This window comes from Megalobrama amblycephala, linkage group LG4 (genome assembly GCF_018812025.1).
Source record: "Megalobrama amblycephala isolate DHTTF-2021 linkage group LG4, ASM1881202v1, whole genome shotgun sequence".
NCBI lineage: Eukaryota > Metazoa > Chordata > Actinopteri > Cypriniformes > Xenocyprididae > Megalobrama > Megalobrama amblycephala.
The window spans coordinates 30,982,745-31,001,448 of record NC_063047.1 but is presented as its reverse complement, the minus strand read 5'-3'; the positions used below and the strand labels follow the sequence as shown (position 1 = coordinate 31,001,448).

Sequence of the window (18,704 nt, the reverse complement as noted above, 5' to 3'; positions counted from 1 at the left end):
AAATAGAATTTTGTCTTGAATAAAACCTGTTATGTAACCAAAATGAAGCACATTTTCACAGTATAGCCCAACAGCAAAATGTCAATATGTCTATACTAATAGAGGAATGTAATGTGTTCTTTAAGAGCTTTGACATGCATAGCACATGATTTTCTCAGTGGGAAATCTCATTGTAATCTATAACAAATGCATTTTTGTTATTTTACTATCCACAAATAGTTCTTGAAAACAAGTGTATTATAAACAAGAAGTTAGATCATGCTGTGAAGCTGCAGTGCAATTGAAAGTTGTTAGTTGTGTTTTTCCCTGTTCTTCATTACAAAACAGTCCCTGCAATTGTAATGTCTCACTCTAAATCTGAATTAGTAATGTCCCATTTTGACAAAATTGGACAATAGTTGTTCACACGAGGCCATATGCGTTTCATGCTGCCAAGAAAGGCGAGATGCAGGAGGACTGTAGATTCTAAGTGTTTCTTACGTGAACGTTTAATGATGCTCATGAAGGAAATGCTACTGGCTTGTCAACAGAAAGGAAAGACTGAATTGAAGTCTATGTTCACAGCTTGTACACTGTGATATGAGTCACCACTCAATCATTGAAATTATTATGAAAAAAAAAAATTTGTGATGAATTGAGCTGAATTACTTTTTCTTAGAAATAATGACTTGCATTCAAAGAAAAGCAATAGCTCATCCAAAAAAGAAAAAGAAAATTCGGTCATTATTTCCTCACCCTCATGTCGTTCCAAACCTGTATGATGTATTATTTCTGTGGTACAAAAACAAAATTTGAAGGAATCTTCACAACTTATGCTCTATATTTTAGTTCTTTTGAAGCTGCACAATAGTTTTGTATGAGAACTACTGAAATTTAATTGAATAATGTTCATTTACTGCTAAACTTCTCCTCCTGATATCTCAAGAACTTGATCACGAGTCAGTTACATTCGTGAACGAATCATTCAGTCTGATTTGTGAACCAGATCAAGAGTTCATTGAAAAGAACTTGCCCAAAAGAAGAATTCATTCACGATTCAGACTTATCAGACTTTAAAGCATTAAATATAGAGCATGAGTCATATGGACTACTGGCATTTTTCATGGCATTTTTTTGCTTTTTGTTCCATGGAAATATGAAAGAATAAGCTAAGAACAAATTATTTTTGTTTAATTATTCCTTTAAACCTGTTCTTACTTATTATATTCAGACATAGTTCTATATTTTCTTAAATGTCACAGGATGCCATTAGTACAATGAAAAAGTGAATTTTACTAGCCCATATTGTTTTGCATCTCTGCATGTCTTCGCCTGCCGTGGCTGACACATTTGACATGTTGCTCTCCTTTGTCACATTCAACTCAATTGCAGATCAGCGCTGACGCACAGAAAGACACAATGCAGGAATCTGAGCCCAGCGTGTGTCAGCTGCAGCCCAACATCATCTCAGTGCGCCTCTTCAAAAGAAAGATCGGTGGGCTGGGCTTTCTGGTCAAACAACGTGTGTGCAAGCCGCCCGTTATCATCTCCGACCTCATCCGGGGCGGGGCGGCAGAGGAATGTGGGCTGGTCCAGGTCGGCGACATTGTCCTGGCCGTGAACAACAAGCCTTTGGTGGACCTGAGCTATGAACGTGCGCTCGAGACCCTGAAGAACGTGTCGCCCGAGAGCCACGCCGTCCTCATCCTCCGGGGACCCGAGGGCTTCACCACTCACCTGGAGACCACGCTGAGCGGCGACGGTAAACCCAGAACGGTTCGCGTCACCAGGCCCGTCAACCCCGCTCAGAGCAGGTCGTGCGAACGATGCTCGCCCGTCACGCCCAACATGACCAAAGAGCTCAGGGCGATAGAGAACCTGTCCTCTGCCTACACTCCCGGGAAAGAACCGCGAGAGAACAAACCCTTGATTCCCCTGCTATCCCAGGACTCTCTGCTAAGAGAAGGAGGCCATTCAGCCCTCCTCCTCAATGGGGTGGAGGAGAACAACGACCTGCTGAAGGAGATTGAGCCAGTGCTGAAGCTCATCAAGAACAGCAAAAAAGAGATCAATGGAGAAGGTCAGAGAGTCATAGACAGGAAGGATGTCGAGGTGCAGGTGGAGAGGTGAGTGATGTCATTAGTGCAACATTTGCAACATTAGTGCCACGTTTCCACTGCAGGAACTTTCCCCAGGAACTAGGAACTTTGGGGTGGTACTCGGTGTGTTTCGACTGCAGGAACGAGGGTCTAAATGAAGTTCTGGGTAAAAATTTCCCCCTCAGAAAGTCCCTGCTCACGAGGTAGTACTTTTTTCAAAGTTCAGGAACTTTCAGGGGTGGGACTTGGGCACTAAAAATGCTGATTGGTTGAGTTCACGCAGCATTTTGATTGGTTGACTCCACACGGCATGAACCACCATTTTTAAAAGGCGGTTGCGGTGCATGCAGAAAGAGTTGTTTGATATTCGAATCAACAATGGAGTGGACTGATGATGAGGTTCAGGCTTTATTATTAAGCTTATATGCGGAGGACGAAATCCAGTGAGAACTGGAAAGTCGCGTGCAGTCCTTCGTCACGACTGTCTTCACAGTAATTTAGACTGCAATGGAAAGGCAGACAGCAACAGGTCTGGGGGAAAAAAGTTCCTATGATAAATTATTCCAGGTAATTTCAGTGGAAAAGCGGCTATACAGTAGGCTCATTGGAAATACATGCCTCTACCTACATTTTTCCAAAAATATACCAATATTCACACAAATTATGATTACGAGGGCAAATTATCAATTAATAAAGACTTATTTTTGCACATTTCCTTTTACAATACTATGCTGTTTCTAGTTAATGACTTATTGACTTATTTTTGCTTAGTTCCTTTCATAGTACTATGTTATTCTGACCTCAAAATGCTTTTACTATAGTGCATGAACTGTTAACTAGAATTACTTGGAAGTATGTGCCTCAACCTACTTTTTTGCAAAACTCCAAAAATGTACCAATACATGCAATTCACTACAGTTTTCAACTTAAATAAACACTAGAGCCTGCTAACAAATTTTATTCCTTTCACACAAATTATTATTACAGGGCACATTATTATTAATTAAAGACTTATTTTTGCACAGTTCCATCCACAAAATTACGTTATTTTGATCTCAAAATGATATGTAAACTAATAAATTTTGATGTTTACATCATATTACCAGTTCCATATGTATTTTTACATAGTAAATTTGCTCAGTATATCACCTAGTACAGCAATGCACTTGCAATGTGAAGCACTCTGGTACGAGCCCTGTGAAGCATGAGTTATGATAAAACTCAAAGACTTGTAGAACCAAGCTTAAATGGCAGGGTTGCTTTAGCAAATGTGTTTTTATCTCATGTTAACACTATTGGTTAAGGCCCGTTCACATTGCATTACAAGTAATGTAAGTTATGTAATCAGATTACTTTTTCAAGTAACACATTACTTTTAAATTTACAAACAAAATATCTGAGTTACTTTTTCGAATAAGTAATGCAAGTTACTTTGTTTTCCCATTTATTGACTGACAGCTCTCCTGTTTCTCCGTTGAGAGAAATTGAGAGTTAGTGCAGAGGTGTTGTGAGCACTGTGGAAACATGATGGTTATTGTAGTTATAGACTTAATGTGAACATGCATTTACTCATCTCACTTGCTTAAAAACAGATTCAGTATTCCTCAAAATGAATAAAAACAGGGAAATACAAAATCAGAATATTACATAAACCTGCAATAATTACATTTTATCTTTAATTAATTAAATGTTAAATTACACAAATATACTTTATGTATGTAAACTCACTTTATCGACTAATGTCAATTAAGGAATTAATTTAGGGAGGAATTAATTAAGGAATTAATTTAGGGAGTAACACAATATTGTAACACATTACCTTTAAATGTAACTTTCTCTTTTTCTGCTGACTGCGCATGAGAATCAACAAATAACGTCTTTGTAGAGTAAAGGCGGCCATAGATAGATAATGCAAAAAAAGGAGAAAAAAAATCACAATGTAGAATTCAAATAAAAGCAAGAAATCAGATTCCTTCAAATATTTTCATGACATTGTTTTGGGTTCAGTTTTGATTGTCAAACATGTCGTCAATGTAAGTCAAAGTTTTTCAAACTCAAATATTAATTTTTAAAGAAGTAAACTAAAACAAAGTTTGAATGCACACTAAGCAAGTAAAATTTCAACACATATTTTGTCCTGACATGAATGGAATCTAAATGATGCCTGTTGTGTGTTCAGTGAGTCTGATCATGTGATCTGCACATTGGAATCTGATTTAGGTACTTACAGTAACTCCATGTAATTGCCTTGCTGAAAGCATCAACTTTCAACATTCCACTTCTTACATTCACCAGAGTACAAAATAGATTGCATTCCAGGAAACCTCTAAACTTTTCAATATATGTGCAAATATAAGTTATTAATGCATACTTCATTTTGGATTACAGTTCTGAAGTGGCATTTAAGAAGCAAAGATGAGTCTGCAAACCTGACTTAACTTCACTTGTTCCCAGAAATATCTTGTTCTAAAAGCTTCAAGTGGTAGAGCATGAGTAATGAAAACACTACAGCTAATTACATGAGCGCTATTGCTCAAGAAAAGAGTTCTTTCAAAGCATTATTGGTTTCATGTTGTAAACACAAATCGAGAAGACATCCTGCTCGTAAAATCAATTATACTATTTTATATAAAATATGCCTGTATGTACTCCAGTTGAGGTTTTTTTTAATGAGTGCATTTTCTGTTTATTTGCTGAGCCGTAAGTGAGTGAATCTGTACATAGTGTATTTATTCCGTTCAGTCTTTGAAATTACTCTTGCATTGAATGTTCATATTGCGCTTAAGTGAACATGAAATACTAACAGGCAGTGTGAGAAGCTTCCAGCAACATTAATAATAGAATGGATAAATATAGACATTAAGTATTATTGTCATTTCGTGATCACACCCAGTTTTCACAGTACACCACTTGGTCTAATTAATTATGCCTAAATTATTTGTTACACTCTAGTGCTGTAATGTTGTCATATTGTTTAACCGAATGAGATTTACCGTCTTCAGAAATGTGAAGATCAAATGATCGTCTACTCTGTAAACGCCTCATTACACAAAACTGAATCGATTTAGTCCTCGTGGTTCATGAACAGCAGCTGTCCCCGTTGAGTGTGCAAACAAGGTGAAGTGTGTAAAAATAATGACTGTTTCCAAATAGGTTTCCCAAACACTCTCCTCCCTTCTGCCATTGGTTGGTCAAACAAATAGTCCTGCCCCAAACTCATACCAGTGGTTGAGTCACTGTTGCTGTTGTTGGGCAAGATGCTCAAATAAACAGATCAATGATTAGAAATGGCCTCAAAGTTTTATTGTTTGAAAAAGTACACACTTCACCAGATTTCTATATTACTAAACAAATCATAATTAGGCTTGGAATTTCAATCCGACTGGGCAGCATCTCATCCAAAACAAATCATGCTTCTCTCACTCTTCTCACATTTGTGAAGAATGTGTTACTATAAGTCCCAAAGTTATACACATGCAATAGACAAAAAAAAACAAAACAAAAAAAAAATTATAATAATATAATCAAATGTGATTTGAGTAGTTGTACATATATCAAGACTTATATCGGTATTCTGGCTGGCATATATATCGGTCTTCTGGCTGATGTTTGAGGTGTGACCTGAACTGTTTGTGACTTTCAGAGACCTTGGTGTGGGAAATGGACAGAACGCCCAGCTGGCGTCGGATAACGACAGAGTGTTCGATGACCTCTGGAGAAAGGACAGCATGCCTACGGTGCTTAACAACCCTTACTCAGAGAGTGACAAGGTAAAATACAGTCTAAATGGCTTTACATGTGGCTTTGAAGGACTGCGAGTGAGTCAGTAATCTATCGTTATTTGTTTTTCTGTTTTAAAGGTGCAAGTTCAGATATATTGAAGCTGTACTTTCTGTAAATATGGCCTGATCTGCTTGACAGCTGGCAGATAGTCAATGTCCTATTGTTAAAAATAATTACAGGACATAGTCCAATAAATATCTTTTTATTTTCTGAATTCTTAAGATGAACAGTGATTTACTGACATTTTTAGTTTTCTGACTGATCTGAAGATTCTGTAATGTAAATTCAAGCATGTTTTCAAAAGAACCACTATATGGGTTTCTTGAGGGTTCTTTGCTGCAAAGAACCTATATTTGGGAGATTTGCAAACTTTAAAAGGCACAATATGTAATTTTCGCCACTAGAGGTCGCTTATCCAAAACAAAGGCATAGCTTGATGATGCTGTGAATAAGCATGGAAGTTGTCGTCTTCATATCCACAGCTGATGGAAAGGAATCCAACGGACTCGGGCAGAAATCATGTTCATGGATGAGCTAATGTATTAAAGTTTTATTAACGTGACTGTGGTATGAAGCAGGACAGGTGTGCCGTGGGAACAGAACGAGGCCCCTGAAGCGAATGCTAATGATTGACACCTGCGATGCACACTGATCTCGAGTCCAGCAAAGCTTTTATTATGCTAATGCTGCAGTCTCTTTTCATTGCGTACGTGGGGTAATGTGGCACTGTTTTACATGGTTAAAACAATCATACTAAATACATTTGAGTGTGTTGAAATTTATATTATAACGTTACTCTGTGCATTTGCTCGGTGGCTGCTATGAGAGACTTGTTGCACTTTACAGTAATCTAGATCAACATTAGTAAAACTTGAAATTGAAGGTAGCGCGGATATGACGTCATTGACAGGCGACGTAATGACACTCTCCGTGTCCTGGTTAAAATTGCTGATTTCTGATTTAAACGTTGTTGGAAAAGGCTGGAATAATGTAAGTGCAAATGTCAACAAAATATATATCATTGTTGTAGGGGTTTTTGGATATTTTAATCTAAAAATCTTACATATTGTGCCTTTAAAGGTGCTAAAGAGGATGTTTTGTTTTATACATTTTTGCAATATTACTTGAAACTGTCTTTACTAACTGATAAAAGACTATTTATTAGGTGCACTGAAAGGAATAATATTAATATACATCATCTGTGCACGAGGTAGGGCCTTAAAAACATCAACGATTGGCCCTCTGGCTTGTCAATCACTGCCATGACGTTCCTTGTGAGAGACGAGCGCGGCTGCGCGCTCCAGTAACTTTCCACACTCCACAGGCGCCGCATGCAATGTTTTTGTCAGGAGACAGGAGTAACAACTGCAGATTATGAGTTACCTGCAGTGAGTCCGACATAATGAATCCACAAACACGACACAGCGAATGCCGGTGGTAAACACTCGTGTTCCAATACTCGTGCACGAGTTTTGGGAGGCGTTCCCTCGAAATTCTTACACATGCGCTCATTTCAAAAACTCAGTAACAGTCTTTGGTTTCTCAGTCGACGAAAAGATCAGCTTTAGCACCTTTAACCTTATATTTAAAAAATACAATATTTACAAAAACAAAAAAAATACAAAACACACCCACGACTGAAATTTTCTACAAAATGAGATATAACTTGAGTCTGCATGTCAAGAAGTTCAAGCTTAATTAACTGCAGAAGTACTTCAAGTACTTATAGGGTCACTTGTATATGTGAAAGTAACCATATGAAAGCCTCTCTCTAGCACCTGTCACATGGTCTTCTCTGTACCTGCCAGCACAGTGCTGGTGTAGCATGTGTTTCTACAGTCCTGGTTGTGGGGGTAGCAGTGCTTACATTTCACATCAGCACATGACTCTCTCATCTGGCCTCTTGTGACGCATTATCCCTCTGAAAGAAACCGGATGGATGGAGGCGATCCAAGAAAGCAGAGGAATGAATGGATGCAGCTGTGTGGTCCAAGACGGAGTTGTTCTCTTTCTCTCTCTCTCCTTCGCGTAATACAGTGTCTGGTGGATGATTAATCATCAGTGAGTAAGACGAGGAGGGGGAGAGTGAGAGAGTATAAGAGAAATAGAAAGACAAGAAGATGGTAGCATGTGATTGTTGTGCACGATGCCTGACACTATTAGTGTGGCAGAAAGATGACTGTTGAGATGACATATGAACTCTTAGAGCACTAAGTTTCCAGCAACAAGCAATTTGTCAATAAGTGCAAAACTGCTGTAGCCAATCAGATGATATTTAATGTATAATGCAGTAGTGGGCAGGGCTATGTAGTGAAATGTGCATGATCAACAAAATGTCCAGATTTACACAAGGTGTCAGATTTACATCAAAGAAATAGCCTTTATTGCTTGTTGCTGTGTTTGGTTAGGACTGTAAGAAGCTGAAGTTTTAAAGTGATGGATCTGCACAGGGGGCGTCTCACGTTCCCGATGAGGAAAGACTATAGATGTGTCCAGAATTCACATTCATAAACTATGCATTATACTTTTTTCCTTTTTTGGCGGGGTGGGGGGCACCCCTGCACACTACAATCCTGATCTTGGAGCTCTACCTACTTGCAGAATTCAGATCCAACCCTGATCCAACACACCTGTCTATAATTATCAAGTGCTCCTGAAGATCTTGGGCAAATTCCAATCAGAAGTGAGCGTCGCTATGCCCTACTCACTCTGAAGAGTAGAACCCTTGAAGTGGAGACTTTGGAGGGAGCAGGGGAATTGTATGTCATAATGAAGCCATTTGGGACGCACTTGGCAAAGGGAGCAATGAAAGACCACATAATTTCCCCATTAGCTAACGAGAAACTTTTTATGCGTTTTGGCCGTTAATTTAAGCCAAGGACACACCAAGCCAACAGTTATCTGTCGGGCTGTTTTTGACCATCGGCAGACTTCGTTTTTTCAGTGTTTTCCGCGCTATTTGCTCTAGTCGGTTGCCGTTGTTTTTTCCAATTCAGCATGTAGAATCGTCGTCGGGCCGTCGGTGAGAGAGAGAACTCTGATTGAATTAAAATATTTAATTTATGTGAATCGTGTAGATCCAAAGAGTTTTTTTGGGGGGGGTGACAGGGTGAGTTTGCAGGCACAATAAATCGAAAATCCCCATAGACTGTTAACCATAGTTGTCGTGATCTTTTTTGGCGCTCTGTGGTGTGACTAACACATCGCTGTAGCACTTCAGTTCAAACAGAGGCAGAGCGCACGTGAACTGATCATCTCTTCCGCTTTACAACACGAAATAAACAGAAATGAATGTAGGACGAATGAATACTGAAGGTATGTTGAAAGATACAGTACAACTTACTGAAATCCATATCATGTCATATGTAACGTTAATCGATCAATCATCGTTTCAACCGCGGAAAAGCGCCAATAAAATAGCTTGTAAAAATGTACCTCAGAAAAGCCGTTCAAGGTCAAAAAACTTGTTAGTCTGCTACAAAAATGAACTTAGAGAGGAGCATTTTGATATATATCCACTGTGACTATAGGCCATTGCATATTCATGTACTTAACATGTGCATCAGTACTGAATGTATAACACCATTTTATGACAGCCACCATTTAAATGTTTAGGCCGATATTAAAAACAAATAGAAACATAATTATGTCTTTAAGAATGTATTATAAATTTATAAAAAAAAACCTTCTTTATGTGTAATTTATATGTAAGTACACTTCATTTTAACCTTTAATATTATAATGATGTACCAGCTGTGGTTCCCTGTATAGTTTACAGCAATAATTGAGAGATACTTTTTCTTTGAGTAAATTTGCCATGTACTGTACCTGATTGGCCCCAAATTAATCATTATTGAATTGAAGGTGATCAAATTGAAATCAAATCGCAAGCTTCTGAATCAAAATCAAATTCAATTGTGAAATTTGTGTCAATGCCCAGCCCTAGTGTCTCTAGGAAATGAAAATTTTCTCCTGGAGGAGGATGCCCCCAGACCCCCCTACAACTATTTACTTTGTAAACATGTCACCTTTTTCACCACTTTGGAGTTTGCAGGAAGGCTTCTAATTTTACGTCATCTTACCTGAGCTTTCCACTGCACAAATATTTTCATAATAATATAAACAGAGCGGAGTGGAATAAAGAATGATTGATTTTCAAAGCGTTAATGTTTATGGTTTGAATACCTGCAGTCTTATTTCACTTTCCCTTTTTGAATGATGAATATATAGACAAATAGATCTGCTTAAATAGATAGTTATCTTCTTTACACGCAGGCACAGAACACATGTGCTTGTTGACAGTTGGTTGTATTCCTTTTGCCGTGTTCAAGCACAGATTTTTTTCCCAGACGCAGGTGACGCAAGGCGACGACACAGACGGCTTTCATCAGAGCTAGTTCTTTAGCGCCGGTTTGGTGTGTCCCTTCCCTTACACAACAACAGCGTTTTGAGTACCTGAAAATGCAAACTTTTGAAAACGGGTTTCAAAGTGCGAGTTTTTGAAAACGATCCCATTATTGTCTCTGTGTAAACTACAAAAACATGAATTTGTGAAAACAGTGACGTCATGTGCATGCAGGTTACGTGTTCAGTCTATAGGCACATAGTGTTTCTTTACAAAGTGACATTGCCAGCTACTGGCATGGATAGCCTGGCATGAATAGTACAGCGTTTTTAGTCGTTTTCATGGATCCGTGTGAATAGGGATCATTTTGACTGCATTGTCATCTGTACGTGAAAAACGAAAAGGAAAAACGTTCTGTTTTTTGTACATTGTTGTTGTGTAAACTTCCTAATTTGTCAAATAAAATCACTAAATCAGCCTTGAACGCTTGTGCTCACGCACACACAGCACTGCCCCCCACTTCCAAAAATCACCCATAGGAATCAATAGGAGACTTTTAAAAAAATTGCTTTCTGTTACGTAATTTGTCAAAAAATGTCAGGTACAATGCAGAAAACAAAAAACAAATTCTGGGGTGACACCACAACACATCCACGATGTAAACACTCAAACAACCTCCACCCCACACCCCACCTCCCCCTAAACCCACAAAATCATTTATAAGAAATGAAAAGGTGAGATGACAAAAGTTAGATAATTTGTCCGAGATAACCCCCCCCCCCCCCCAAAAAAAAATCATTAAAAATGCAGACCACACACAGAAATGGTGGAGTGACACCACAACACATCCACGATGGAGAACAAATTCAAGCACACATTTATAACATTAGAGTAAAAACATTAATAAAGTGAGCAATGTTAAATTTGTTACATTATTATGCCACAAAATAACATTTTACTGGTGTCTGAGGAGACCCCAAACATCCTGAGTGTACACCCTAAACGAACAGTGCATAAGACTTAAGACTGTGTGTTATTCAGTCACAATGACCTGAAATGGCTAGCCAGATATGACAATCTCTGCAAAGGCTAAGGGTTGATAACACATTCCCTTGTACCTTCCAATCTTCACTTCGCTCTGACAGTTTGAGACCTTGGCTACTCTATAATAACCTGTTATAACAGAAGTGTATGTTGACATTTTGCACTTTTAGCATATTCTCACTGACACGCACTGCTGGGTAATGAATTTGCTCGAGCATGACCAGAATATTCTCGACACACTGTTAGATCTACAGAATATTCCTGCTGAGATGATGATAAGTGAGCGTTCTCTTTAGGTTGCTTTAGACAAATTTAAACTTGTTTTACATTTCTGTATCAAGCCGTAAATGGAACAGCTTGTTTTTTTGTAAGAAGTGTCTGTACTTTGGAAAGCTAACCTTGCTGACACTAGACAGAATGCATGTTTCGTTGCTTTAGTGATTGCAAACCCCCTTAAAGTAACACAGGTGTGATGATTTGAAATGTTTGAGATGATAATAACATTTCAGTCTGGCTGATGTGGTTGAGGTTTTTTAGAAATGTGCTGAGTTTTCCAAGGCTAACAGCAGTGTCCTGCATAATTTAAGCTCTAATAAGGCTCGCTCGCCCAGTGGAAGTGGTGCAAAGCAGTTGGACAGATGAGCTGCTAACATCATTAAACAATGATGCTGCTGCCTTTAAAGCTCTGCATGAAAAATAAGAAATATTGTTTTATCATCTACATTTTTATTAATTCCGTGCCCTCATAAGTTCAATTATAAAACAGATAGTTCCTCTCCTGGATGCTAATGTCAATACAACATTCCACCAGTTCAAAAATATGTGGTTTAATAACTGCTATGATACTAAAATGCATATTCACCATTAGCTATTAGGTTTTACATTTAAATTTATGCATCTGACATGTTTTTTTTCAAAGTGACATAAATAGAATAGAAAAATGAATAGAAATTTGTCTATTATTGTTATGCTTTTTTAAATTATGTATGAATCATTTAATGTAAAAGTACAACTCTAAATACTTAAATGATTATGTGAATAATGTATATTAATCAATACTTGCATATTTATGATTTGCATATGGATGGATAGATGATGATCGATGGATGGATGGGTGGATGGATGATTGAAGGATTGATGGGTGGATGAATGGATTATCGATGTATGGATGGATAGATGGATGGATGATCAATGGGTGGATGAATGGATGAATGAATGATCAATAGATGGATGGATGAATGGATGATCAATTGATGGATGGGTGGATGGATGATCAAAGGATGGATGTATGGGTGAATGGATGGATGATCAACGGATGGATGGATGATCGATGGATGGATGGGTGGATGGATGGATGGATGATCGAAAGATGGATGTATGGGTGAATGGATGGATGATGGATGAGTGGATGGATGGATTGATGGATGATCGATGGATGGATGGATGATCAAGGATGGATGGATGGGTGGATTGATGGATGGATGGGTGGATTGATGGATGATTGATGGATGATGAATGATCGATAGATGGGTGAATGGATGTATGATCGAAAGATGGATGTAGGGGTGGATGGATGGAGTGATGATTGGATGGATGGATGGATGATCAATGGATGGATGGATGATGGATGGGTGGATGTTGGATGGATGATCGATGGATGGATGATCGATAGATGGGTGGATGGATGGATGATCGATGGGTGGATGGATGAATGATGGATGGATGGATGGGTGATCGATGGATCGATGGGTGGTTGGATGGATGGATGATCGAAGGATGGATGGATGATCGATGGGTGGATGGATGTATGATCGAAAGATGGATGTACGGGTGGATGGATGGATGATCGATGGATGTATGGGTGGATGGATGAATAATCGAAGGATGGATGGATGGGTGATCGATGGATCGATGGGTGGTTGAATGGATGGATGATCGATAGGTGGATGGATGTATGGATGGATGGATGATCGATGGGTGGTTGAATGGATGGATGATGTTTGGATGGATGGATGAATGGATGATCGATGGGTAGTTGAATGAATAGGTAGATGGATGGATGATCGATGGATGGATGGATGAATGATTGATCGATCGATCAGCCACACAGAACATCGTAGCAGCTATCTAGCCTTACTAGGTATATAAAGCTAATATTAGGTAGGCCTGTTTATACAGACAATTTCCATGATATCCAAAGAAACACAATCTTTTCAGCTGATTAGTCATTCCAGAATGTTTTATTTATTAGCAGCTTGTGCTTGTGAAATTAGTTTGTCAAATCAGCTCGTGTTACTCTTTTACATAATAAAGCTTTTTGCGCAGCTTGTGTTAATACAGCTGTGGTGTATTAACGATGAGACGTAGGATGAGACGTAGACAAAGCAGTTACCCCCGCAGTGGCTGTTGTCGAGCAAAGTTGAATAACGAGGCGCAGCAGTAAAGGTGGGCTCTGGGGGTCTGTGAATGTTGCGTGAGTGTATCGAGTGCTTGTTTCTGAAGCGCTCCAGTGTGGGTAAGTGGTCTTGAAGTGTCGATGATGTTGCCGATTATTCCACCCCGCTTGTACACGTGGTTGTGTGTGTGTGTGTGTGTGTGTCAGTTGTTGCTCGGGGCAACGCTGTCATGTACACAGAATCCTCAGTTGAAGTTTCCTTTTTCAATTTTACATCTTTTCTTTCGCACTGCCTTCCTGTCACGGTGCACGTTCGTATATGTAAGGGTGTATCATATCCGCTTTTGTCCTCACATTTCACTTGTGGCAAGATTGTTCTTCTCATCCATTCAGCTTCAGATGTCTCACATGCGTGAACATGAGTGTGGTGTTTTCCGTGCCAGCCGAGTGCAGCGTGACGGCTTTGAGATAACAATCGTGTATGTTGCGCATGTTGTGTAGCCAGAGACATATTTTTCTTCTGAGGAGAATCAAATCGATTGAGTTGAAGGACGCCCACTATTCTTCCAGGGGACAGCGAACATAATGGGCCAAGGCTGATATTGAAGTTTGCATTGATATCATCAGAAACCACCACAATTATGAGAGTGATGTGGTGCCGAAACCGTCGGCCTGTGAACTGGGTCTTCATAAGGAATATAATGGCGGCTAGATTGATTTCCATTGGCTTAAAGATGCCAACTTTTGATACATTTGTACAGGAAGCAAATTACAGTCATTTTTTGAATGGCAAGTCAATGAGAGTATTCTATTCTCTCTGTAGCTCAATTAAATCTTTGCTTAATAATGCTGATTATTCCTTTGCCGATTTGAGTATAGTTAATTTCTTTCCTTTACCTGCTGGTTATTAAAATACCTAAATTAGAATAAAGAACTTTGCAAAGAAAGTTGATTGCTGTCAAATATCATTTGTCTTCACGCAGATGTTGAGGATTCATAGAAGCTGGTTAATGTCAAACTTAAAAGCTATCTTTTCGAGAAATAAAAAGCTGGTTTTGCTTAGTGTCCTGATAAAGATGTTTAAATGCTTGTGCTGATAGCAAAAACATTCTTTTGAAGAAATAGAAATTTATTATTATGCTTTTTACATACATATTTTTTATGTATGACTGATTTAAAAAATGCTATGTGTGATCGCCTTTTAGCACAATCCTCATGCTTATATGAATATGTGAGTATATTAATCAATATTTGCATATTTATGATTGGTGATACAAAGAATTTTGATATTGTTTTATATGCATGTATTTTATTAGATGTTACATTATTAATGCCATTTAATATTCTTTTCAAGAAGTAAAAGGCTGGTTTTGCTTAGTGACCTAATAAAGATGGTTAAATGTCTGTGTTGATAACCAAAACGTTCTTTTGAATTGTTCTTGTAATAAGTGTACAGGGAGTCATTGTGGATAATAGTGTTTGCTAATAGACAAATTAGAAGCAATTTTGCTAATAATGTTTGTTCCTCCACAGCCGCAATCCCATGGAAGAGTTTCCCCCACTAAGACTGTACAGAATGGAAGTCCCTCCAAATGTCCCAGATTCATGAAAGTGAAGAATTGGGAAACTGGAGCTTTATACAATGATACTCTACATCACAGCTCCAGCACGGTACGTTTGATGTTGACCTCAAAGCTCTAAGGAAGGCTTTGTACCTGTATATGATCTATTTGCCATTTAATTGAGCATGTGAAGAAATATCTTTTCAGACAGTCCACCTCTGTTTCCACCTAGTATTAAAGGGTTAGTTCACCCAAAAATGAAAATGAAATGTAAATTATCCTATAATTTACTCACCCTCAAACCATCCTAGGTGTATATGACTTTCTTCTTTCAGCCAAACAAAATCAGAGTTATGGTACCATTTTTTTTGAGGCCCAAAAAAGCGCATCCATCCATCATAAAAGTAATCCATACGGCTCCAGGGGTTTAATAAAGTCCTTCTGAATTGAAGCGAATCGTTTTTGTAAGAAAATATTTATAACTTTATAAACTATAATCATAATCATATAGAGATTTTTTTTCAGAATTGCATGTTGTAAACTTGCAGCTACATCTTATAAAGTCAGAATTGCGAGATATAAACTTTTTTTCCTCAGAATTGTGAGTTTTTATCTCGCAATTCTCACTTTATAACATGCAATTGCAAGTTTTAAAGTCAGAATTGTGAGATAGGCATATAAACTCGCAATTCTGAGAAAAAAAAACGTCAGTCTTTTTTCCCCTCACAATTAGACATTATAACTTGCGATTGCAAGATTATATCTCACAATTCTGACTTTATAACTCACAATTCTGACTTTATATCATGCAATTATGACTTTATGACTCACAATTGTGAGTTTATATCTCGCAAGAATTGTGAGATAAAAAGTCGCAATTACTTATTTTATTATTTCATGGCAGAAACAAGCTTCCATAGAAATGGTTTATGAAGTAATTTAAATGACATGCATGTAATCAGAAACCTCGCGCACATAAAATACTGAAATAACGAATAACGATGTCAGGTATTAATGAGATAATCACACATAGATGCATATAAATCCAATACCGGTTGCAAGATATATACCACAAATTGCAAGTAATATTGTATATAATCAGAAAGCACATTCACATGCGCTTAACAGTGCACGATACACATTTACTTGATAAACAGGCAACTTACATTTGTTTATTGACACACACTTTTGCACACACAGTCCTGCGCGCACCTTCCGCCGAGTCTCTGCTGATGATGGAAAGTAGCGCATGTGCACGGAACTGAGCCTTTCTAACAAAAACTATATATTTGATTATGATAATGATATGAAATGGATAGATAGATACACAATGGTTCTAGCTACAATTGTTATTTTTTATCTGCACTTTGTTTCAGTCTCTGTAACCAAAGAGGGTCCTTAATACATTTTCCTGTGATCAAAATCATTAGGCCTATTTCATTGCTTATTCAGGTGTTTCCAAAGTAATATAATAACAACTAGAAAGAAATATCAGGAATGGCTCAGTGTGAGAGGTTCATGCAGCGTTGACATTGTGTCGGAATTTTCGTAATTACAAAATGACATCTCTGAGATTGTACTTCTGCTCAGACACATGAATGAACACTTTGTTTCTATGGCAACACTCATAACACCAAAATGGATCCAAGTGTGGCTTTGTTGGTACAGTAATGACCGAAAAATACTTTATTACTACCTTAATTCACCTCTTGCAAAATATTAAAATGCCATATCAAACAGAGGTTGCCAAAAAAGTAGCTGCTTCCATCTTGGTTGTTTTTGCATAATGTCACACTCTCAACAGTCTAGTGTGAAAACTCAGATTGTTTATGAAAAATGAATTCAACAAAAATGTGAGACATTTTCACAAGTTGGAAACTCATAATTATGGTAATTCGGAGCTGACTTTTACTATTCGCATTTGCTTGCAATTTAGCTGCTCCTTTAGAATCCATATGTTGTGAACGAACTGAGGTTTAAAATTAGCTTTTGCCTTCCACTGTAGACATAAATCTGTACGACAACATGTTTTAAGAACTCTCAACATCTCTCTAAATCTGAATCATCATTCCAAGAGGGGGTTATGAAGTTCTGCGCACTTTCATGAGAGGATGGCTTTGCATGCTAATTGATGCTAATTACAGATGGTATAATTTATAATATATCACATTTTGAAGGATTTTTGGGTTGAATCTCCAACTCTACAGAATGTGACAGCTGCAAGACTGCATTCACAGTCCCTTATGGTGGGTGAATGTGAAGAAACTAATGAAAGTCTTATTTTATTTTTAACATTCTTATGCCAAGTGCCATCAGTATAAATGCATGCCAAGGATAGGACAAATGGGTAAGTTACACTTTGTTAGGGCAAGTACTAGTCATGGTATCCTGAGTTAGTTTAGAGACAGTATAAGGGGAGGATAAAATTCAATTAATAGAAGAAGTTTGAAACATTCAGTAAGGTGGTTCGAGGACAATGTAGGATGAAACAGCAGAAAACTATTAGCATGTTTAATTCAATGTGTTACTTGCCATTTCTTTCTGAGTGAAAATTGTTTCTACACCATTTTTTTAACCCTTCTATAGTGAACCATTTTACATAATTTTAATTTCAGTCCCAGACTAAAATTCATGTTTGAGCTGTTTTAACTGAATGCAACTTGCACTGACATCTTAAAATATATCAGTGCTGTTGTTTTGTCTCAAGATGCACATTAGTAATGTTTTATTGTTCTAAGGCATGTTTAAAAGCTACTTAAATGCCCTAATTTAACTAAGACCCACAGTAATCCTGGCTTAATCTAAGCCCTCTCTGTGAAACCGTGCCATAATGTATTAATGTAAAACTAATAACTCGCCATTTGTGGTTTGCTTTATGCACATTAATTATTAACTGGTAGATACCATGCATTTTGTTCTTGCCGTGAGCTCATACAGTAAATACAAGGGTGTTACCAAGATGGCCACCTAGTGAACTGACTTGCTTTAAAGGGAGTTTGGTTATTTTGGGCTGGTTACTCTAAAACCGTTGAACGTTATGGGTCAATGGTTTAAATGCTTCACCAGACTGAAAGGGCAATTTGGGACATAGAAACAAGCCAGTCCTTATTTAAACAGCACTAGCTTAGATAGGCTTGTTGTTTTTTTCCAGCTCTTCTTTGCCATTTCACCCCTAATCCAGTGAACATATTAACAGCTACAGAAAGTGACAGTGCACTTCAAATCTAATCTTATTATAGTGACCATATGAGTATTTTCCTCAAGGCAATGAGCGACTTCCGTTTGTCTGTTTGCTTTTTCTTATCAAGCTCTGATGAAGCCTGCCACTTATCACTTAGCGATTTGTTTTTCATACATTTTCATTATGATCACGAAACACACGTACAATAAATGTTGAAGCTCTGTGTTTGTTTCACATGCCTATTTTGTGATTAGAATATGTTACATATTTACTGCCCAACTTAAAAGGGTCATATTGCATGATTACTAAGGTTTGC

The 18,704-nt window shown here is 37.9% G+C and overlaps 1 protein-coding gene across 1 annotated transcript in view; it reads left to right on the top strand.

Annotated features, from left to right (window-relative positions):
* The window catches only part of nos1 (nitric oxide synthase 1 (neuronal)), a 61,356-nt gene that overhangs the window by 1,124 nt on the left and 41,528 nt on the right, over nucleotides 1-18,704 (top strand). The window contains exons 2-4 of the mRNA XM_048188834.1: nucleotides 1,372-2,105; nucleotides 5,722-5,848; nucleotides 15,179-15,316. Coding sequence (XP_048044791.1) covers nucleotides 1,399-2,105; nucleotides 5,722-5,848; nucleotides 15,179-15,316 — 972 coding nt within the window. The 5' untranslated portion in view covers nucleotides 1,372-1,398. The remainder of the gene's footprint in view (nucleotides 1-1,371; nucleotides 2,106-5,721; nucleotides 5,849-15,178; nucleotides 15,317-18,704) is intronic.